General features: G+C 48.9%; 1 protein-coding gene across 2 annotated transcripts in view; it reads left to right on the top strand.

The window, feature by feature from the left end:
* Positions 1-14,391: 14,391 nt before the first annotated feature.
* skap1 (src kinase associated phosphoprotein 1) overlaps positions 14,392-24,294 on the top strand; it is a 162,783-nt gene continuing 152,880 nt past the window's right edge. For both annotated transcript variants that reach the window (XM_088906258.1, XM_088906257.1), the window contains exons 1-2: positions 14,392-14,564; positions 18,620-18,725. In XM_088906258.1, coding sequence (XP_088762384.1) covers positions 14,525-14,564; positions 18,620-18,725 — 146 coding nt within the window. In that variant the 5' untranslated portion in view covers positions 14,392-14,524. The remainder of the gene's footprint in view (positions 14,565-18,619; positions 18,726-24,294) is intronic.

Genomic DNA, 24,294 nt, shown 5'->3' with positions numbered 1-24,294 from the left:
CAATTTTACAGTAAATCAAAATCAGCCCCTCAGTCTATCAGCCCATAAGCCCCTCAGTCTATCTGCCCCTCAGTCTATCAGCCCCTCAGTTTATCTGCAACTCAGTCCCTCAGTCTATCTGCACCTCAGTCACAGCCCCTCAGATCCTCAGCCTATCAGCCCCTCAGTCTATCAACCCCTCAGCCTCTCAGTCTTTCAGCCCCTCAGTCCATCAGCCCCTCAGTCTATCAGCCCCTCAGCCCCTCAGTCTATCTGCCCCTCAGCCCCTCAGTCCATCAGTCTATCTGCCCCTCAGTCCATCAGTCTATCTGCCCCTCAGTCCATCAGCCCCTCAGCCCCAGTCTATCAGCCGCTTAGCTCCTCAGTCTATCTGCCCCTCAGTCTATCAGCCCCTGAGTCTGTCTGCCCCTCAGCCCCAGTCTATCAGCCCCTCAGCCCTTCGCTCACACGGCATTCTCGTGCCTTACTGCTTGGGAAAACTCGTTATAAAAACAATATATGAACCCCTGCACAGTTAATCATTGTTTTATTATCCATAGTCAATTCTTTTCTATGCATGTTACGTGGGAGGAATAAGAAATCCATCAGCAGACCAGAATAACTAAATTAATCTGTGACAGGTCTTGGGAAAACACGATCTTAGCCCAATGATCTTAGACCTGTGGTTTTATGCATGTGAATCAAAATCGACAAAGCAGTTTGTCATTCACTCCCCTCTGATGCCAGTTTGGAACCCAGATGGCGCAGTGCCTGGCTGGTCTGCAGTAGTCTTTCCTGATTTTTCCTAAAGCCTGACGTCCTGCTGGATGGAAAGCTGGCCTGGCACTGGAGAGTATGTGTGAAATGTGCCTGTGGTCTGTACGGAGCTTTAATAGCTTTGCATCTTCCAAGAATTGAATTTTTAAGGGTTTAATGCACAGGAGAAGCTAATTGACAGGCAGCCACTTAAGTCTTAATTTTCTTTAAAATTGCCATGTTAAAAAAACGAAAAGGGAATTCTAATGAAACTGACTGGGTCCGCCGTGGGATACAGCAGGGCTTTTAAATTTAATTTCTGTTCCATTTATTTCGGGCCGTCACTGTTATAACAGTACATTTTAATCTGCAGCACTAATTGCCTCCAGCTCTCGGTATAAAACCAGCAGTGCTCAGATGCGGCTGTGTGCTCTCACTCTGTCTCTCTCTCCTTCTCTCTCTGACTCTGTCTCTCTCTTCTCCTCTCTCTGTGTCTGACTCTGTCTCTCTCCTCCCTCTGTCTGACTGTCTCTCTCTCCTCTCTGTGTCCGACTCTGTATCTCTCTCCTCTCTCTGTGTCTGACTCTCTCTCTCCTCTCTCTGTGTCTGACTCTGTCTCTCTCTCTCCCCTCTCTGTCTGACTGTTTCTCTCTCTTCCCTCTCTGTGTCTGACTGTCTCTCTCTCTCCTCTCTCTGTGTCTGACTCTGTATCTCTCTCCTCTCTCTGTGTCTGACTGTGTACTGTATCTCTCTCCTCTCTCTGTGTCTGACTGTGTATCTCTCTCCTCTCTCTGTGTCTGACTGTGTATCTCTCTCCTCTCTCTGTGTCTGACTCTGTATCTCTCTCCTCTCTCTGTCTGACTGTGTATCTCTCTTCTCTCTCTGTCTGACTCTGTATCTCTCTCCTCTCTCTGTGTCTGACTGTGTATCTCTCTCCTCTCTCTGTATCTCTCTCCTCTCTCTGTCTGACTGTGTATCTCTCTTCTCTCTCTGTGTCTGACTCTGTATCTCTCTCCTCTCTCTGTCTGACTGTGTATCTCTCTTCTCTCAATTTTTTCAATTCAATTCAAGGTGCTTTATTAGCATGACCGATGGGTACAATCAGTGTTGCCAAAGCAAATGAAAGTAATGATATTTACATGAAACAAAACAAAAATAGAAGTAAAATAAAATCTACAGACATATTACAGACATTTACAACAAAGACATATTATACAATATTGACATATTCTGTAGGCGGCTGGAGCATTATTGGGAGACAGACTCACTGTTCCTCAGGCTGTGACAGGAGATCACATACTGGGCTGCCAGTTCAACTGAGTTCCCTCCTCCCTCTCCCAGTAGGATTGGGACCCGTTGTGATTCTGGCAGGTGTGGGAACTCTGGGATTAGATTTCTGAATTTAGGGAAGAATGTTTCTCTAATCCCAGAGTATCTGTCACAGTGCAGTAGGAAGTGCACCTCTGTCTCTATTTCTCCCCGCTGGCAGTGGGAGCACAGCCTGTCCTCTCTGGACAGCCAGGTCTGCCTGTGTCGCCCAGTTTCTATGGCCAGGTTGTGGTCACTGAGCCTGTACTTCGTCAGGGTCTGTTTCTGTTTGTTATTTTTTATTTTGGTCAAATATTCAGCTAGTGTGTATTGTCTGTTTAAGGTTCTGTAACATTCCAGTTTATGTTGTGTCTGTGTGTGTGTGTCCCAGTGTGTGAGATATTGCTGTTTGATCTGTGCTGTGATGTGGTTGAGTCTGGGTTGTGGTGCTCTAGCAGTGCTGTCCTGAGGCTGGTTAGTGTCGGTGTGGCTCAGGTCGGTGAGCCTCAGGACCAGCTGGCTCAGGGGGCTCTGTTTTGGGCTCAGCTCTTGGCTCAGCAGGGCTTTGTGGTGGTAGGAATTTTGGTCACTGTTTTTTAGGTGTAGCCAATACTTGAATATTCTTTTCTGTATGTTTATCAATAGTGGGTACTGGCCTAATTCGGCCCTGCACCCGTTGTTAGGAGTTCTTCTCTGCACACGGAGGATGTTTCTACAGATCTCCATGTGCAGAGTTTCTGTGGGGTGTTTGTCCCATTGGGTGTAATCCTGGTCTGTGAGGGGACCCCACACTTCACTGCCGTATAGGGCAATGGGTTGGATTACACTTTCAAGTATTTGGAGCCAGATTCTTGTTGGTGGGTTGATGTTGAAGAGCCTCTTTCTTATTGCGTAGAAAGCCCTGAGTGCCTTCTCCCTCAGTGCCTTCACTGCCAGGTCTCTCTCTGTGTCTGACTCTGTATCTCTCTCCTCTCTCTGTGTCTGACTGTGTATCTCTCTCCTCTCTCTGTGTCTGACTCTGTATCTCTCTCCTCTCTCTGTCTGACTGTGTATCTCTCTTCTCTCTCTGTGTCTGACTCTGTATCTCTCTCCTCTCTCTGTGTCTGACTGTGTATCTCTCTCCTCTCTCTGTGTCTGACTCTGTATCTCTCTCCTCTCTCTGTGTCTGACTGTCTCTTTCTCTCCTCTCTCTGTGTCTGACTCTGTATCTCTCTCCTCTCTCTGTGTCTGACTGTATCTCTCTCCTCTCTCTGTGTCTGACTCTGTATCTCTCTCCTCTCTCTCTGTCTGTCACCCTCCGTCCTTCTCTGTTTCCAACTCTGTCGCTTTCTGTCTTTTCCTGTTTGTCTCTCCTGCACTCTCTTTCAGTCTCCCAGATGCAAATTCCAATTCTAAGCAGATAAAGTTGAGCCAGAAATAATATACGGGGAAAATAAAACCTCAATGCAAAAAAATACAAAAACACAACTTGCTCATCTTCTTACCACGTGAGCGAAATATTAAATGGCATGAGTCACACAGAAAATCTTGTTATACACTTCCCCTGTAAACCTCCCCTCTCCTTCACCCCACTCCTCTCTCTCTCTGCTGTCTGTCCCATCACACTCTGGGTGCAGAAGCTCCTCCGGCTCACCTCTCAGAACATCCCGGATTTCGGATTTTCTCTCACTCTCCTGAAACATCAACCAAACGGCCGCCTTGCTGTCCGCCAGCAGGGTCCAGTGCATTCCCAGACTGGCAGAGAGCCGGTGAGGAACCTGCTGCTGGTGGACAGAGTCCAGTGAAATGACAACTGTGTGGCCTTTCAGGAGATGGACGGAATTCCACAGTTGATAATTCAGTTCTGTGCCATCTTTGAAATGAATGGGGTGGTATGAAAAGCTCAAAACTCTGTGAAGTCCTTGCAGATTGAATATGCATGGAAACGTACACATCCTGAGTTCTTACAGACTTTTTAAAGACATCACGTTTGCTCTCAGAGTCCAGTAAGTTGATTCATAAGTCAATTTACAGATAAGCCACCCATAGAAACTTCACTCTTCCACTAGTGCTGGTGCGTGAACACTAGTGCATTTGTGAGTGCGAAGGTGCAAAATGATGTGCTAGTTCCAGGCAGTTTTTTACGAAGTTTCTCATGGACTGCATCGTACATTATCACTCCCCTTTAATGCTCTGCCATACTTTTATCATGGTTTCACTCTGCAGAACAGCCTTCATGATCACGCCTGCCTGTCCTCCCGCCTGCTTCTCCCTCTGGATCCTGATATCTGCTGTTGGAATTTCGCGGGAGCTGTGGATGGCAGACCAGTGCAGGGAGCCTGCTCCTGGATCAGGTCGAGCCGAGCTGCTCTTCCCCTGGAGAGGCGATAAGAGATAAGATAAGATCACTTTCTTGGCCATATACAATTTCTTGCTTTAGGAATTTGTCTTTTCGCAGACCTCAGCTTGCTCTGCGTGAGACACACAGACAGGGAGAGAAGCTTGGGGTCAGAGCGCAGGGTCAGCCATTTATACAGCACCCCTGGAGCAGTTGGGGTTAAGGGCCTTGCTCAGGGGCCCAACGGAGTAGGATTCCTCTGCCAGCCGTGGGATATGAACCGGCAACTTCCCAGCCACAGCCACAGGCGCAGATGCTTAGCCACAGAGCCACAGCACCGCCCCCCGCAAGAAGGAAGAGCCGGGGAAGAAGGAAAGAGGGAGGGGCGGCGAATTGCAAAGAGCTCTCCCAGGGGTGGGGAGGAGGTCAGGGAGAGGGGCAGGCCAGCAGGGTCCACATACCAGCCAGAGAGCTGTTTGATACCTCGCTGTGGTCACTCTTTCATTCTGCATTGTAAGCCTGTGTAATCCCTGCAGATTACACACAGCCATTCTCTTTAATGTGTACATGCCCAGCAGGCTGAGGGGGGGGAATGGGAGATGGGAGGACAGCTGATGCCCCTAGAGAGGCTCCCAGAGACCCCCCCCCCCCCCCCATCAACCTGCTCCTCCTACAGCCAGAGCCAAACACACCTCCAGGTCAGAAGGTCACGAGGAGCCAGTGACTCTTATGCTTTTCTTCAGCTCTTGCTGGAAGTGTCTTGGCAATGCTGGGTTTCCAGAGCTCCAGCGTTGGACATTCTGGGGGCGGCGGATAAGATGGCTGTTTAGCGAAGAGGCCTGCAGTGCTCTGCAATTTGCTCCCTGCACTGGACAGCACCATTCTTTCATTCCTCACTTGTAATGTGCTCCGGGAGCTTCTGTTAATTTCTTCTGGGTAAATATATGTTTAGTCTACCTGTGCTCTCCTTGCTGGATACATTTCCAGCAGGCAGTGCTTTTGGCTGCTGGTGCTGCTGGACACTGCTCTGTCCCTGATGAAGCCCAGCAGGGAAGCACCTGGTGTCCAGGTTACAGGTATTAAAACCACGCAGGTGACTCTTCACACACGCTCTCAGCTCATTTCTGAACTCCTTGCTTGCAGGCGTGTTCTGGAGGGTTTTTCTTCCTCCTCCTAGCTGCTGGGCTGGTCTGGCTGCTGAAAGTTCACCCTAGGGTTCATCAAAGGTTCATCAAAGGTTCACCAAAGGTTCATTTTGCCCGCTTTGCTGTGGTCTCCCCACAAGTCCTCAACCCATCAATGGACTTTTCCTAAAATGATATTTTCTGTCTGCGATTACCATGATTCTGCTGTGGTCTGCTACACTTCACCATGCGGGAACACATCAGCCTTTCCTAAGGGCTACTCCTCTGTGTCACACAAGGAGTCTCCCATTCTGATAACCCCCCTCAGGGGGGGCCTGCAGTGTTGTGACAACAGAGCTGTAATCTCTCCTCTGCTCTCTGCCTCCTCAGGCTCTCCAGTGTTGTGTGTTTGCACTTGTTTCGCTGATTCCTATGGTAATGGGGCTCCTCTGAAGATGACAAGGCAGGGAGAAGGAAGATCAAACCCACGCTGCTCAGACCATTGTCATTCGGGGATTAGCCTTGTCCCAGCCACTCAGCGTGTGCTCACACAGGCTCTTCAGGCTCCAGGCTGCTCTCAGCTGCTTTCCACAGCCCTTCCTGTGCACAGCAACATTCTTCAGCTTGCAGCGAAGGCAAGGCTCTGACATCCAAAACCAAGAACAGAGCAGACACTCGCAGGTCGCAAATACGCACGCTCCCTTACTGAACAACACACCCCCATAGAGACAAACAACCACACACAAACACTCTCTTACTGAACAACACACACGCTCCCTTACTGAACAACACACCCTAATAGAGACAAACAACCACACACAAACACTCCCTTACTGAACAACACACCCTCATAGAGACAAACAACCACACACAAATACTCCCTTACTGGACCACACACCCTCATAGAGACAAACAACCACACACAAACACTCTCTTACTGAACAACACACACGCTCCCTTACTGAACAACACACCCTCATAGAGACAAACAACCACACACAAACACTCTCTTACTGAACAACACACGCGCTCCCTTACTGAACACCACACCCCCATAGAGACAAACAACCACACACAAACACTCTCTTACTGAACAACACACACTCTCTTACTGAACAACACACACGCTCCCTTACTGAACAACACCCTCATAGAGACAAACAACCACACACAAACACTCCCTTACTGAACAACACGCCCTCATAGAGACAAACAACCACACACAAACACTCCCTTACTGAACAACACACCCTCATAGAGACAAACAACCACACACAAACACTCCCTTACTGAACAACACACCCCCATAGAGACAAACAACCACACACAAACACTCCCTTACTGAACCACACACACTCCCTTACTGAACAACACACCCTAACAGAGATACATAAAACCACAAACACTCCTTTACAGGGACACGCAGAATCACACACACACCTTCATACAGACACACAGAACCGCACACACTCCCTTACAGGCACACAGAACCACACACACCCTCATACAGACACACAGAGCCACTCATACACACAGACATGCAGAACTGCAGACACACATTGCACACTATCACCTTGATAAAAATATGATGCCATTCTCATGAAACTGATTGGAATCTATCATACAGTAGAGATGTGTGCTCCAGAGGTACTCCAGGTTAGCAAGGGTAATATTTCTCCACGTGCACTGTTCCTGCAGAGGGGAGAGGGGAGGGCCTGTGGCTGTCACTCACTGTTAAGTATTAATCAGATACAAGCCAGGATTGTTTCTCCAAAGGGGCAGCAATGAAATGAGTATATTGGATCATGTGTCCATTTGATTTTACTACAGTTATCATGAGAGCTTTTAGCAGTAGTGGAGCTAGAAATGTTGTGTTTCCTGCAGGGCGTTCTGAACTACCGCATACAGAACAACACAACATTCTCTATTCTATAAGTCTTTGTATTTACAGCCCCTGAGACTGCCTTGGCTCCATTTCTTTGTATCCGTTCGAAGCAGCTGCTGTGAACCTTCGGGTGTTGCCTGACGCAGTCCTGCGCAGTATTCCAACATCTGTAAGGAGTTATGGAGAGCAGGAGGACACACTGAGCTCCCCAGATCCAGCCCCCTGGCCAGCACAGCCCAGCCTGCATGTTGAAAACTCCTGGGGCACCTGCTCAGCTGTGTTCCTCGCTGCCCGCGATCGGGCGAGCTCTGAGGTGTGTGCGCCTTGCAGTTACTGAAAACGGGAGCAGGCAGAGCCGCTGGTGAGGGGCGGACCTGAACCGAGGCTGTTTCTGGGGTTCAGAGCTCTCGTGCACTGCCATCTCCTCCGGGGTTGAAAACCATGAGCCTCCAGCTTCACTGCCCTGTGCTCTCACCCCGCTGGCTGTGGATATCTTTGGCTCCTGGTGTCTCTCTTGTCTCAGAAGGAGAAAAGCAAGGCCGGTTGGGGGTCTTATTTGATTCCTCGGATGAAACTGAAGCTAGGCCACCCCCCACCACAATTGAATTGTGCCAGCAGCTCTCCGGGGGGAGAGACGCACCGACACTCTGCAGCTGGAGGGGGGAGACTGAGAATCAGGTGAGGGGTATTTAGCGCCGTGTGTATTGAAATGCTAAATACCCCTACAGGCAGTGTCGGTGATTTACCATGTTCCTTTTCTGGGTACAGTTCAGTCCTACGCAGTTGTAATGAAGCAATTTAGACTGAGTAAGCCATCTTCATTACAGGTATTAGGGGCAGTTTGTTCTCATTAGAGTTGATCAGCAGAGCCAGGAGGGTCCCGAGGCACCTCCCTGTACTCTGTGGCTGCACAACTGCACAGCTGCGGAGGATGGCGACAGGAGGTTTCAACTTCGACTATTGGAAGGAAAGGACGGTGTGGGGGGGGGGTCTGCCAGCCTTTTTTAAAGGCACGTGTGTGCTTTCATCAGCGCTGAATTTATTGGCAGTTTAGGAAGATGTGAATGGAGCAATAACAATAGAGGCATGCATTAAGATTCACTCATGAGGACTAACTGTGTCAGCAACCACTTTAATTGTACTTTATTTCTGGGAAGGTCAATTCTATCTATCAGACCTGGTGACTTCAATGGATAAAGGAAAAAGGTTTTGCTTACAACACCTGCAACGGAACTAATTCCGCACTTTTTAAACTTTTATTCATTGCATAGCTCACCAATTAATCTCCAGACTTAAAATCCTCACATTTCCTCATTGCCCGTTACCTGCCGGCCAGCGCTTTATATCTAAGTAGCTGTCTGCCGCTCAGACTACAGGAGCTACAGGCATGAAGGCCCGGTGGTTCCAGACCTAGACTGGACCGTGTCCAAGTGGTGGCCGGCCTGCCGGTCTCGCTAATGAAGGTGTCGCTGCAGGAACAGTCGCAGGGACTCACAGGTCATGTAACGTGTCTGTAATGAGACGCCGGGCTGCTTTTATGCTCTTTCATGAACGACCGGTTCTTTATTCTTTTTTTTTAATCTACAGTCATTTTAAGCACCCTGTGATTTCACACCATGTTTCAGCAGTACTGCAGCCCCAACCTTGATTTCTGAGGAACAAGTCTTTATAGAAGCGCAGCGACAGTGTTTTATCTCCCCTGTTAACATCACACCCCGGTCTCAATTTATTAACGCCGACACTTCAGTTACCGCGTGAGGAAAATAAAACCCAGACAAGCCGACAGCGGCCGGTCCCCCTCTCGCTAAAGACTCAAACAAAACTTTCACCTGGTTAGAAACTGGTCTCCAGCGCGACCGTTTGCGATGACTGACGCCGAGTATTTAATATGAATTCTGTCTCAGCTGCGGTTTCCAGCGTTAGCTGAACAGGCGACCACACAGGTTTTCCATCTGAATGATATTCACGCACAAGTAAATGTTTGCACGGCTGTCGTTGTTGTACACATAGCAATGGGAAGATGCTGAGAAGTTTATTTTTAACCCTGTTCTCTGCAGACGTCAAAGCTGAGTCTTTGTGGTCACTGTCTTTTGTTTTACACTGAATCATCTGATGCATTTACAAAATTACCTTAGCATTAGTTTGCATCACAATAATCAAGACCCTTCAACCTTCCTGTTACTCCTGCAAGCTTGTGAAACAGTAGGAGTTAAAATCAGTTTAGTCTCTTCTATCATGGAGGCCACGTAATTATTAAATGGATTTTAAATCGACTGTGAAGGCACAGCGGCACTATTTCAAAATAATCACACCTGAAGAAGGCTCCACGGCCGAAACGTTGTGTTTTCTTTCTTCTTTTTTTTTCCAGCATGGAATAAACCTATTACTATTTCAAAATAGATCGGCGGCCCCTTTAAGAGCTCGCCTGCGTTGTAACCAAAGCCAGAATTTCCTCTCCACTTCAGAACAGCTCTCCGGCCAGAGACAGCAACGGTCGCCCCCTAGTGGGGCCGGCGGTGTACTTCACACTTCCCGTCTTGCAGGGCGCCCGAATGAGATCCTGTCAGCCTTCAGCCACAGACAGTAATCCCTGGCCTGCACTGGACATTCAGCCTGAGAGTCTCCCAGGCAACCACTGATCTACGGCTGTCTGTGAGCATTGTTTTCTGTCGTTGACGACTGTAGGGTCTGCGCCAGCACCGCGGACAGTAAACCCAGAGCTTCCAGGCGAGCCCTGAACCGGACTGACCGCCCCAGGCCTGGCTGGAGTCCTGACCCTGATCCAGATACAGGTTCGCAGCTGCAGCAGGGCACTGGCCTATGCGAAATGAGGACGCCCGAGGAGAACCGAAGCCGAGCCTCCCTGGCACGAGCCTCAGGACTCCTGCTCGGGGCACATGCGGCAGTCGCTGACGGTGCCTGCCCACTGGAGCACGTCTGTAAGAGCGCCAGCCGGGGAAGGGGGCAGCAGAGTCCCTCTCCCATCAGCCTGGGCAAGACGTCTGCGCGTCTTGACGCTCCCCCCCAGCCAGTCCCATTCCTTCCTTTTCGGCCCGCTTCCAGCCAGGCCCGAGGAGGCCTTATCGCCAGGCAAGAGCCTCTTCTGCCCTCTCACAGCAGAGAGACGGTACCTGGGCCTCTCCTGCCGCCTGCTCTGAGTGGCTGTGTCGGGTGTTCACCTGGGCCGCCCAGGCAGCCAATCACGGTGTCCCGCTCGGGTCGCCATGGCAACAGCCCCCCCACCCCCCCAGGTGCGCTTCCACCTGACCTGGGTTTTCGAGGGGAAACTTTCCGAGCTCGGCCGGTACCGAAAATAACCCACGTGCTTTATTTGGGGGTGAAATATATATATATACTGTAATAAATGTTTTTGTGCAGAGAAGGATTTTAAAGGTTTCTGATCTCTATGCACGATGTTTCCATGCTAAAGGAAAGGGCCCCATCACCAGACAAGCTGAGCTGTTTTAAACTGTGCGTTGAGGCCTCCTGAACCGGACACGGTCACCTGCTGTGTTAGGAAACAGCAAGGATGTCGTTCTAGCCTGTGGCTGTGACACATTTCTGAATTGTGATTAAATGCTTATGCTGCTTTCATCTTCCTCCTGGCCTGTGTGTCTGGGTCAGATGACAGGGTGAGGCAGAGGTGATGGTGGAGTCAGAAGACCTTACATTAACATGCGTCTATATTCTTCACAAGCTAACTGGCTTCCGCGTCCTGAAAGCGCAGCAACACTCAGCCGTGTCTATAGACGACCCACGACCCGGGTGACGCGTGAGTTCCTGTAATCCGTGGCGTGGGCAGCAGCAGACCTGCTCCCCCCCCCGCTTTGGCGTGGAGCTTAATCCGTAACCTGTGGGGCTAAAACTTCATTAGCGCCCAGTCATCGGCGTCTCATTTAATTACCCAGCAGCTTAACGTGAGCTTAAAACAAATGATTTCATTACCTTAAAGGATGGACTCGGGCGCCGTGCAGCGCGATAGAAAATGAAGTCGCGTTAATTAAACCACCCCGTTCGCGTTTTAATCACGCGTCTTCCGGTGCTTTTGACAGCGATTCTGAATTCTGGTTCGGGTAGCGGGGCCGGGCTATATCCGCGCCGAGGCGGAAAACAGTCCGCTTTTCGCACTAAAATAAACCGTGCCGCCGATTTCAGATCGGACACATTTATTACTGCGGCTACTGGTACTTATTACCGATAATAAAAAAGCAGTGTTTCAAAAAGGTGCCTTTCACGTTGACAAACGCCTCAGACAACGTTTGAGCACATTAAATATGCATTAAAACGCTGGAAAGCACACGGTATACGTGCATGGATGGAGCACAGATAACATGTCGCCATGTGTAGTATCACCGCGGCTCACCTCTCGGGGACCCGGCCCGTCGGGTGCAGGTACGGCCTGCGGGCCTGCGGGGTATCCCGGCACGCCTCGTCCAGCCCCGGGAGAGAGTCAAGATGAGAGGCAACCGTTCGCTGTAGCAAGGCCTCGAAAGGTTAGCTTACATTTGTTAAACACACTGTTTTATCAAGGGGCTGAGACAATAATTGAGACAGGAGCTGAAAGCGCGATAATTCTGTTGACGTAAAGATACGCCTTCAGCAGCTAATCTGTGTTTAAGTGAGCGATATCCAGAGCTGAGATATTACTCATTAGTCACTTGCGCCCATTTTACCGCGTGTGATGTGCCGCAGCATGTCTGAAGAAGGAAGGAGGTTTATACAGCTAGGATTACTTTTAATTACGGGTATTAAAATGGAAGGCAACGCCATTATAGGCTACTATTGCCATTATTGTCGTTGCCGTCGTTACCATGTGTATGACAACATCTAATTGACAAGGAAAAGCTCCCGCCTGTGACAGGACCGCACAGTTCGCCTGTAATAGATTGAGCGTTGAGTGAGGAGGAGATTAAGATTTTGCCCCAAAGCGAGCAGCACCACCTTAGTTAGATTTGTAAAGAAAAAACGTTCAAGTTAATCCGTTGTAGCTCCTATGCAAGCTGAACTGGAAAATACCTCCGTTTTGTATCACAGAGAATTTATTTAAAGTACTGTCATTAGAATTACCTATTAGGCTTCACTTCCACTGATGTACAGGTATTTTTAGTATTTAGTATTTAGAGTATTGTAAAACCAAAAGCAGTTTTCTGTGCAGGGGACAAACAGCACCCCCCCCCCCTCAAGCAAGCAAGGGGGTCTCTCCCCCTTCACAGTTTGGGGGAACGGTGTGCAGGGCTCGTTGGGGTTCCCAAAGAGCTCAAGGACTGGTAACCCTGAGGAGCTCCTGTCTAGTTAGGGAGCAGATGAATAATTCATAAAGAGGACCTTTAAGACAATGAATCCTAAAATAAAATGTCTTGGATGGTGCTGGCTCAGGCCCTCCTGCGTCTATAACCTTTCCAGATCTGGACGTCTCTCCGCCTCAGGTGAGTAAGGAACTGAATCAGTTACTCACTCCATACAGCGCCTGGGCCTGCTGCTCTTGGTCTTGATGGGTCAGAGACAGGTGAGGAGCCCTGTAGGACTGGAACTGTGGGACCACAGCAGGGATTCACTGGGCACACACACCTGGACCTTGTCCCTTGGGTGACACTGAGCCCATCGCACCGATCCTACCGATCCCACTATGGTTCCAATCTGGGGGCTGGAAAAGGCTCGACTTTTCTCCCCCCCCCCTTTCAGGTTACAGAAACACCAGTAGCTGCAACACCGCATCGTGTCTCTGGCCATTCAGGAGAGGAAAAAAAACAACACATCCCTTTAAGACTAGCAATCTACAGCGCATGTTCTCAAACCCCTTATACAAACAGATCAAAATATATGGCGTATATATTCAAGATTGCCGGAAGTCTTCTGATGCAGTTATTCAGAAAAAAAGAAGGTGGTAAGCCTTCAAGATTATGTATTGGGATAGAGAACTGGTTAATATGCAGAGTACAAAAGGGTACATGCTCAAATAGGGGTGATATGATTAGCAGAGTAGCGCAGGGGTCTGTATTTGGACCACTGAGGTTTCTAATTTCTATCACTGACCTGGACTCTAGTGTGAGCAACACACTGGTCAGGTTCGCAGATGATGCCAAAAAAGGATTAACAAACACTGTAGCAGTTGCAAAGGGCATGTACGAAAAGACTATTACAAAATCCAAAACTAATAACTTTAATGGCAATAAGTGCAGGTAAAAAACATAAATATTTCATGGTAAACACTTCCTAGGAAGTGGCTTGTGAGAAAAGATGACATGTTCATGTTAACACATCATTTTCGTCGTCATCTTCACCTTTCAGCATGGTCTGTATTCATCCCTCAAGTTCTGATGATTCGAACCCCCGTCTCTGAACGGGCTTCATCCCTCTGCTCTCCTCCCCACTGAGAGCGGGTGTGGGGGGAGCGGACTGGCGCATCACCCAGGTGGGGGCTGCACATTCAAGGATTCAAACTCGTGCGCGCCCGGGAATGAATTCGGAGGCGCCGATAAAGCCAGGAGTCTGTCAGCACGCCGCGACAGGCCCCCGGACTTCGCGCTCTGCTGGGGAAAGAAAAGATTGTTTTGTTTTGGTTTTTTTTTTTCCCCCAAATCTGGAAATCACGTCTCGTAGTCTTTCATCAGGAAGCACTCGAGCGTTAACAGTTGTCTCTCAAACGACCCTTTCAGAGAAGAAATATGTAAAAGAGTGACGCAACGCACCCCCCGTCCCGTCATCCTCCCCCAGAATCAAAACCTATGATTTAATGTCTGCTAGGAGGAGGTGTAGCAGCTCTATCTCTGGGAGACGTATGTAACTGTGTTTATGAATTAATCGGCGCGCAAAGCAGTATAGTAAAATGCACGCTTTTCAAGTTCACATTTTAACATCTCAACAGCTGTATCTTAAAGTGGTTGCACGGAGCTGAAGCGCGAGGGAGGTTTTTTTTTTTCCTGACTAAACTCGACCCACGCGCGCCCGCTTTCAATTTCAGTTTTGCGGGGCTGGCAGGTGCCTGCGCGTGTGCGCGCCCGCGCCCCCGCGCCCCCGCCCCGGGCGCGCTCACCGGCGGAGGTGGAGAGGTGGAGGTCAGGCTCGTCTCCCCGTCGCCGAGTGCGAGCGCTCGCCTGCCTGCTCGACCTAGACCGCAACACCTTTCCGCATCAGGTGGGGCAAGGACGCGCAAGCATGGACGTCGTCCCCGCAGACATTAAAAGACTTCTCGAAGGTAACTTTCAGCTTTCGTTCACTGGCCTTTTTTTTTTGTTTTTTAAAAAAGTTTAAATGTAACCTGTAGATATCCCTGAGAATTTCACATGAGCGGCTTGGGAAACGCACGCCCCTGGAGGTCTCAGCTCTGTCCCGCTGGACTCGTCGATAAATAAGAAAAACTAACAGCAACAGAGAATGACTAAGGGCAGCTCATTTAACCTGCTCACTGCTGACGGTGCCAGTCTAGGCTCACTCTTTGAAAGAATTGCGTTGTGGCGTCGCTGGGTTGATCGTACTGGCGACGCTGGTGGTGTGGTAGCCTCAGCGCGCCGAATTAGGCCAGGAAAGCATCGTTAGCATCGGGATGAGAACCCATTCACTGTTAGGGGTGCACCTAGCGGCCTAGGACAGACGAACGGCGCTCACTCGAGTCGTGAATCTGTACTTTTACAGACCCCTGAAGTTTGTTCTTTCGGAATCCGAAAGTTGGAAGCAAGTTGACTTTCGGCTGTTCGGGAGTTTTCAAGTGCGTCACAAAGAGACCGATGGCGGCTGATGTAGTCAGGGCGCGGCTCGGGTACCATTTAACCCATCTGCTTGACTTGGTGCTTATATGGGCTGTTCTTGTGAATTTCTCTCCGAATCGTGTTTTTTTTCCCCCCTTTGTATTTTAAAATCACGCTTAAATACTGTTACGGCATAAGAATGAGAGAGAGAGGAAAAAAAAAACACCTGAGTACTCGTGTGTGTGTGTGTGTGTACTGGAATTTTCCCAAATTGTCATTTGCAAAAATGCCTTTAAATGGGTGAGGATTGAAACCGGTCTGGAATTAAAAGGAGCATCTGTGAATTTTGGATTGCAGGCGATGATTTGCATTTCCGGAACAATGTGTATCAGTCCTTTGACAAGTATTTGCATAGGTCAACGGGCATGGATAACACCATCTCAGATACATACTGCAAAAAAAAAAAACACAAAACAAACTCTGACGTTTGCATGTGTACATGCGGTGTAATTTTGTAATGTTTTTAATTGGCTTTCAAGATTTTGTCTACTGTAAAAGGCCTCGTTCCACTAGATATCATTTGTATGAGAGTTTTAATTCCAGGCCTAATTACTTAGTGTTGCAACCTCATGCCAGAATATGGAGGTGTTAATGTAGTCCTGGCTGATTTCCACCGCTGTGCAATCTGACCTCCTTAGAGTTCCGTCTTAATGCAACTGGTGCAACAGTTTTGCACTCCTCCCCTTGCTCTAGTGTACTGTGGGGGCTGCTGGTGGGGCTGCATTGTGGTGGCAGACAAACTGGGTCCCCCTCCTGTATGAGGGTTGCTTAGCGATCTTTCAAGATGCTACAGTCCCACGAATGCAATAAAGCTGTGTTTGATTACCCAGTGGTGGGCATGAAGATGTGGCCAGCTTGGGCAAGAACAAGGAGATGGGGAGGAAAGTCTTTTTTTTTTTGGCAAAGGATACAAAGTAGGTGGTCTACAGAGTGAGAGGGGATTTGAATGGCGAGCATCAGCTGTATGTGTAAAAGATCACACTGAGGTTTTTACGTTTACACAGCTTTTTCTGACGGGCAGGGCTGTAGAGACATCGCAGCTCGTGAATGTAAATGTAAACTAACCATCTCTGGATTTGACTTGATGCTTCCTAGCAAAATTATTTTTGTTAAATTTGTCGTGCAGGAAGAACGTGGTTCACTCCTCACTTACTCTGGAAAGCCCCAGCACAGAGGATGCACCTGAGAAATTCTTCTCTGTTGTCGAATATGTGCTGCTTGCTGGGTAGGAGAGATGCGTGTGAAGACTCACCGGGTTGTTCAGTTTGAGGCCATAAAGTCTGCATTGGTGAGGGGGAGGGGGGTTAGAAAGTGGAGTCGATCGAAAAAGTTTGGGATCCCAGCTGATTTTTTAAAAACCTGCTTTATAATTTTACTAATCTGCGCTTTTAACTTTAAAACTTTAAAATGAAAATTGTCGAAGCGCTAATTGTTTGGGAATGAGCATACATTTCTGCTGCACTGAAGCTCTTAACTTAGCAGGGCACTCAGCTTTTCTTTGTGTCTCTGATCGTAAATGAACTCATTATGAGTATAAGTCACAACCCCCGGTTGTTTTACGTTTTGATAAGTTGCTGATTGGGACGTACTTGTAAATCCTGAAGACCCCTGGCCCTTGAAGACCGAAGTTGTCCATTCCTATCTTAAAGCACTGGTTTCTAAAGGCTGCAGCAGGAAGGTCATTTGCTTAATGAAGTAATTCAGAGACGTGGGGCAGCGAAACTGACTGTTCTGCCTTCCAGAACCTGAGGGGTTCAACACCTGAGCTTAGTGGACAATTTGATTGCTGATTTGAGCAACATGGGCTTTCCCGCCCCCTTGGAGTGCCAGCAATAATAATAATAATGATGATGATGATAATAAAAAAACTTTATTTTATATAGCGCCTTTAAAGGTGGCTTCTCAAAGCGCTTTACAGAATGACAACAACAATAAAGAAGAAGAATACACAAGATAAGACACAATTACAATATACAGAGGAGACCGTGGATGGTGGTACTAAGAAGAGCAGAGGGGTGAAGAATGGAACCAGTTCAGTAAAGGCTTTTCTGAAGAAGAGGGTTTTGAGTCTGGATTTGAAGGAGTTTAGAGAAGGTGACTCTCTGATATCCTTGGGCAGAGAGTTCCAGAGCTTGGGGGCAGAACAGGAGAAGGCCCTGTCACCCATACAATGTAGACGGGCTTGGGGGACAGTAAGGAGACCAGAGTTAGAAGAGCGGAGGTTGCGAGGTGGGGAGCAGGGCGATAATAGTTCAGACAGGTACTGAGGTGCCGAGCCAGGCAGAGCCTTATAGGTGAGCATGAGGATTTTCAAGTCTACACGGTGCCTCCTGTCCTGCAGTGTGGCAAGAGCAGTGTAGGTTGGAGCTGTCAGGGGCCTGTCACTTCATTAGGTCCGTCTAACGTGAGCGAGAATGCCACCTTCATCTCCGTTTCCCTTTCTCTGTGTTGGCGAGGGAGCTCTGCGGCATCCCCTGTGTGCGGCGTTTCATCGCGCCCGCGAGGCTGACACTCCTGTAAACAGCTCATTTCCCTGCCTGCCAGCCCCCTTTTAACGCGCATGATTCCCGCTTATCCGACTGTCGGGAATGAAAGCCGCCGAACTCCTCGGATCTCGTGGTGGGAGCGGATTTCTCCCGCTCGCTCTCTACACTCCTGACACTTGCAGCTGGATCTGAATGGAGATTAATTGTGTGTCACGTATCGGTGTATCGCGTGCATCAGTGCCGGCTCTGCCTCCTGACAGCCTGAGCGTGGCAAAGCCTGCCCGCTCGGTGCCTGTCTTGCTAATCACGAGAGAGAGAGAGGGGGGGGAGCTCTGCAGCAGGGGCTGTGCAAACTGCGCATTATCAACTGATGTCCATTTGAATCTACACAGCTGGAGCCTAGGTGTTAATATTGTAAGACAGTGTCAGGAGCTCGATTATTCACTGCTTCCCGAAGTGTAATTAAGATTTAAAGTAAGGGTGCAAACAATGAGGCCTTTCAGTCCGCAAAGCTCATTAGTAGTCGTTCAGCCAGGGTTTCCTTGAAGGAAGCTCAGGGGATCGGCTCCAACAGCACAGCCTGGCAGCTTGTTCCACACACCCTTTGCGCAAAGAAATGGCTCCAGTTCTCCATTTTAATCTGTGCCATTTCCTCTCGTCCTGTGGCTGGTGTTTCACTGTTGATCCTGAAGCCCATTCAGAACTTTGTCCTTTCCTGCGATGTGTTTTAAAGACTTGAATCGGGTCCCTTAGTCCTCCCTGATCAAGGCCAAACAGGTTGAGTCCTTTTTGCCTGGCAGTGTCTAATAACCCAGAGAAGGACTCCCTGGATGGTTCATCTTTATCCTGTAACCCAGTGTGCTGTGCTGAGCAGTATGATTGGTTTGTGTCGGTCACTGGGAGAAACTGGGGGGGCAGAGGTCAAGATTCCTTGGCCTGTGAGTACACGATAGCCGTGACAGTGGTGAGGAAGATGCTGGCGATTAATGTTCTGCACCCCTGCTCTCCTGTCCTCTTAGACTGCGAGTTCTACGTCGGCAAAGTCCTGCAGGACGAGACCCTCGGCAAGTACAGCCAGGACACGCGGGAAACCCTGCTCCGCAACTTCCGGGTGGTCAGAGGAAGGTGAGTGCTGGTCCGGTGTTTGTCTCCTCCTGGGGTTAGACTTGGCACTGGGGCTGGAGCAGGGGGTGGAGTTAGGGCTAGGGTCACGGCTGGAGTTTAGGTCGGGGCTCGGGCTGGGTTCCCCTCCGGAGTGGCTCAGACAGCCCTGGAGCGGGAGAGGAAGTGGTGTTTGCAAGCACAGTCCTGCTCCGGAATGCATCGGAAGGCCTAGCTCTTGAGCTTGAGGTCCTGTGCGGTCAGGGCGGAGTGAGTATCCCTCGACCGCCCTCCTGGATGCAGCAGAGAGCGAAGAGGTAGAAAAGAGGAAAGGAGACCTTGATCCCATCACTGCTTATTTAAATATGGGGGGGGTCTGCATCGTGTGTCACCGGAGATGCACTGGCACATGTATTCCTCCACTTTTTTGCCCCCTGAGCTTTGTGTAAAGCAAGATTTGAGAAGAGTAATAACAGAGGATTACTTGCAAGATATTAGCTTATCCGACGTGAGATCTGCAAGAGTTTTATAGGAGCCATCTATCAACACAGCCACGCTTTTTACTTCAAAAGTCCCGCCTACGCCGCGCGGGGCTACGATGGATCTGAATTATAGAGGAGCATTAATGAGATGGTTTGGGGTTTTCCTAGGCAGACGGAGGGAATCCCCTATGTTGTAAAACGCTGTAATAAATTCCACCTGGGGCCAGTTACAGTAAAAGGGGGTTACGATCATGACTTAAATCTTTGGTTTTTAAAAGGCAGTCAATGTCAGAATGAGCCTTAAGTTAGCTGAGACCTGGTTGCATTCAAACAATCTTGGTTTTGTGGCTGATTCGTTGAAACTAGAATTCCCTTGTACCGAGCAGATCTGTCTGCAAACCCACTGCTTTACAGTACACATTCATGGACTCCGGTCTGCCTCCCGTGAGCCTATATTTTAATCTAGACAGTCAGGTCTCTGTCGGTGTTGAGCACTCTTTTTTCTTTCTCTCGTCGGTGAACCTTCAAGTAGGTCACTCGGCTGCTGTAGTTGTGAATGAGTGTGGGTGGGGTTACCGGGGGACCCAAGACCTGTGGGTTGTGCTTCACTGTCCCATTGCTGTGGTGTTCTTGCACGTCAAGGCCCCTGCTTGCAGACTCCCAGGGGCTGGGGAGCTCAAAACGCAGCCAGTGGACAGACCGAAGGTGCATGTTGGTAGTCTCCTCAGGAGGTGGCGCGGCCTTTGTTGTGGGCAGACTTGTCCTCGAGGAGCCGGGAGGAGGTGGTCTGGTGCCTCCCCAGCCTCCCCCTGCTGTTCCAGACGAAGCCGACGCCAGTTGCCGAGCTGCGAACGTTGGCAACGTGTGGTTTGCAGGGTGCTGTGGCGGCGGCGCAGTATTTCTTCCTGCGTCGCGTTCACCTGCAGAAGCGCTGCTTTGTAGAGGCTGGAGCCGATTGTCTCCGAGGTAGTGACGCAATCGCACACAAAAAAATCCCAAACGGAAACGCTTTAACTCTGAGGAACCAACACATTTCTCCTCGCAGCCTCCTGTGAGCCTACACTCTAACGATCTAGATCGCGAACCTGATTAGAGCTCACTTCTGCAGCCTCAGAAGTTACAGATGCCTTTTCAAGGATGTACGGATTGAAAGAAATAACAGGGTTCTACATTCTTGTGTACTTTTTCGCGGCGCTTCCTTGGAGTGACCCAGATGGCTCGCAGAACAGGCTGGCTTTTGCTGCTGGCTGCGGTTTCCAGTCCTGTGGCGGCTGCAGACAGCTGAGAGGTGGAGAAGGAGCTCTTCTCCCGCGGAAAAACCCATCCGTGTGGAGTCCAGAGGCTGCAACTCTCCAGCCAAGGCCACAGTAGTTCTGTGCTGGAGCACCTGAGGGACGACATCATTTTAACATTCATAAGCAGTCTACAGTCCAGTCTCTGAGGGTGTGAGGTGCCTTGGTACTTTAAGTCTGCTGGGACAAGTTATAACTCAGTCATGTTCTTAAAAGTTTCTTGGAAACATCTATAAAATACTGAAATCGTTAGCCCCCCACCCACCCCACTGTAGCAGAATCAGAACAGTTAATTTTGCGTGTTACAGAGTTGGGTTCACCTGGTCCCAGGAGCCACAGTGCAGACGGCTCTACGGATTGTCCTTGAATCACCTTTTTCTAAACGTGCGGAGCGATTTCCGTTTGACCACTGAAGCGGTCGAGTTGTTCAGTTGGGTGACACTCCCGGTTTCCTTGTAACTAAGACCGGTTTCATTCCTGCGTTGATCAGAACGCAGCACGCGTTCTGCGTCTTTACCAGTTGACGATTTCCAGGTGACTAGGTGGCCAGCGGCTCTTCAGGACTGGACTGGCCTCTCCCAGGTGTGTAGAGTGTGCCCCCTCCCATACCAGCAGAACAGCTAGTGGACCTCTTTAACCTGAAGAATTCAGACACTTTCATTCATATCTGTCTTGGTAGGAGAGGGGAAAAAAAAGAGCTTTTTTTTGGAGTTGGAGAAAAATAGATTGCCTTTCTGTGTGGTGTGTTTGTCTGTGATGAAGAGCACCATATGAGTGAAAGAATGGCTGCTTTGTTTTTTTATTTTGTGTATGAAGGCGGCGGTGGTTTTGTGGCTGACTTGCCGGAAGCCATAACAAGCGATTTGCGAGAGCTGTCACCAGCTCTGTGCTTGTCCTAATGAATGTATTGTTCTGTGCTATTTTTTGCTGCTTCTGAAGAAGGGATTAGTGGTATTTACTACACGAATCTGATTAATGCTCTTCCTTATGAGTTTCAAATTGTCTGTGAAATAAAATTTCAACACTGTAGATGGACAGACAAGTTGACTGTTTTTGTAATACTTGCTTTTTTCTTGTTGGTGGTGAACCTGCACATGGGATCACAGCAGCATAACCTGATGGGTACTGGTGTAGCCGTCCTGCCCTGGGCACAGGAATGTTGTTCATACCCCTGAACCTGGAGAGAGCAGCTCTCCGCACAGATGTGTGTCACTGTGCTGGTAACCTCTGTTTGTAGTGCTGGCGCAGGAAGCAGGCTCTTTGTGCGACAAGATGAGAATCCCCTTGGCGATTCTGTAAAAATGCCCCCCCACCCTCCCCGCATGTTGCCCCTGGGTTTGTGATGATTTTCTGTACATAAGATGAAATTCCAATACAAACCAATATTGCGCTTTATTTTGAAAGTTGTAACGCAAAGCGAAGTGTCTGGACAAGAGAGGGCAACGCAAATGTTTTGGTGAAAATGAGATTTCAATACGCTCACCTTTTTTTTTTTACTGAGCAAGAGCCTCGTCTGTTATGTAGATTTGTCATGATGGATGTAATATTTCCTTTCCCTGTAATGGGAGAGACAGGAAAAAAAATCAGGTTTAAAGGAAAATGCACGCCAGTAATTGTACCTGTTCCTGAAATCGTGGGGGGGGGGGATAGTTTTCTACTGAGCTGCAGTGAGTGTATATTTCCCTTAGCTCTGTGGATGCTATAAGGCCACTTTGGCCTTCCTTCCTATGTGGTAAAACACTCATGGGGCAATTCTCTCACAAGCAAAGCCCAAAACAGGGCTTTTCTGTTTCTAATACAAGCTCAGCGTGGCTCAGTTCTGCTAAGGATTATAGGTCCAACATCGAGGCGGTAGGAGGCAGCGAAACAGCAGCGAGCTCTTCACAAAGTAATTTACTCCCTTAAATCTGACATTGTTAAACTGTTAAGCTCCGGCGTCCCCTGTATGCAGTTATAATCGTTGCAATAAAAGAAATTTATACTGCTCCAGTGGAGGGGAGGACACTAAATTTCAACCCTCCTGAGGATCTGGCCTCCAGAGCCAAGCCGCTCCTTCGGTTTCACAGAAGAAATGAAGCGAGTGGATCTGCCGGGATGCCGACCGCCAGTGGATCAGCTGAGGCAATTGATCGCGAGAGGCTGGGAGCATGCACGCTTGTTCTCCCAATGCGTGCTTTGTACGATATGGAAAAACATCCTGCCTGGGGGGGAAAGGTCACATCCAGATTAATTGATAATATTCATAAGCGCGGCCCAAGATGATCTGAGTGCCCGTTCTGTTCATCGGCCTTGCTGGTGCTTTCTGCCTGAGGAATGCGAAAACCCAATGGGTTGATGAGCCTCTGGGAAAGTCTTTTAACTTTTTATTTTGTGGGTTTGCTCTTTTTCCTTGGCATTTTATTGTAAAACCGTCTTGTTTAATGTTGCTTTATCGGCCCTATACAATTTCTTGCATTAGGAATTCGTCTTTTCACAGACCTCAGCTTGCTCTCCATGAGACACACAGACGGGGAGAGAAGCTTGGGGTCAGAGCGCAGGGTCAGCCATTGTACAGCGCCCCTGGAGCAGCTGGGGTTAAGGGCCTTGCTCAGGGGCCCAACGGAGTAGGATTCCTCTGCCGGCTGTGGGATTTGAACCGGCAACCTTCCGGTCACAGGCACAGATCCTGAGCCACAGCGCCACCTCTCCGCCCAACAAAAAATATAAATGTTTCTGTCGCTGTGCATGACGTTGCGGTCATCGGGAGTTGACTGATTTTGCAGTAAGGCTGTTTAAGATGGAGAATCCAATCCAATTATAAAAGAAGTAAAAGTTTTAAGGGAAGTCGGAAAAGGGAACTCTCTCTTAAATACTAGTCAGAACCACTGTAATAAAGAGTGTAATGGATTATACAGTTAAATGTATTGCTCTTGTGTTCATGATAATTAAGTTTGAAGCATTTTGCTCTGGTATTTAAGCAGCTGACGTGTTATTAAGCGTCTTGTCACAGAACCTCACAGACACGCAAGATTCAGAGATTATTAGGTACGACTTGTGTGACAAAACAGGAAGCCTCTTTCCTCCTTGTTGACTTGGTAGACATGCAAAGCAAAATGTTTTCATGTTTTTCAAGTGTGTGTAGGTGCTGCATGCGTTAGTCTGTAGCGTATGACTTTATGACTTTACTGCGTCCAGAGGAGAAAAAAACAAGTGGATATTCCAACTTTTGAAGATTGTTTTTCTTAAATTCATGGCAGTCGCTCTGATGGTGCTGTGTGTTAGGGCAGTGGTTCTCAGCCCTGGTGGAAACCTGTCTCTCCTGGTTCTCAATCACAGGCTCTTTGATTTCAGTTTTCTAGTGGGGGCGAGTTGAAAGTTTGCTTTCAAATCTTAAAAGTTCCGATGGGATTCATAATGGACTATCAACCCATTACACCAGTTTCTGAGTTGCAGAACTGCCCCCTTTAAGCAGTGTCTGCCTTCCCAGGCTGAAGTGCTGGCCTAATGTCTTCTGTGTTATAAACAGAACAAGTCTTTGTTCAAATCTGTCGGCACGTTCAGTAACAGGCTCTGCAAATGTTAGGGATTCTTGATGTAAAGGGCAGGCACTTTCAATATTTACGTATCGCCCTGCGCCCGGAGTCTTGTGTGCTGTGATTTGGCAGAGGCTGGCTGGCTGGAAGAAGCAGTAAAACCTGATGTTTAAGCTGGCAGAGAGCAGCAGTCACAGCCCTGGGGGTTCTGGATTTGCTCAATCTAATTTTAGTTGAAGTAGGTCAGTGCAGTCGCCCCCCAATCCCTCACCCACCCCCCCCCCCCCCCAACACCAACCTCTCCTTC

The sequence above is a fragment of the Atractosteus spatula genome, chromosome 26 (genome assembly GCF_055471065.1).
Source record: "Atractosteus spatula isolate fAtrSpa1 chromosome 26, fAtrSpa1.hap1, whole genome shotgun sequence".
NCBI lineage: Eukaryota > Metazoa > Chordata > Actinopteri > Semionotiformes > Lepisosteidae > Atractosteus > Atractosteus spatula.
This window is presented reverse-complemented; position numbering and strand designations above follow the sequence as displayed.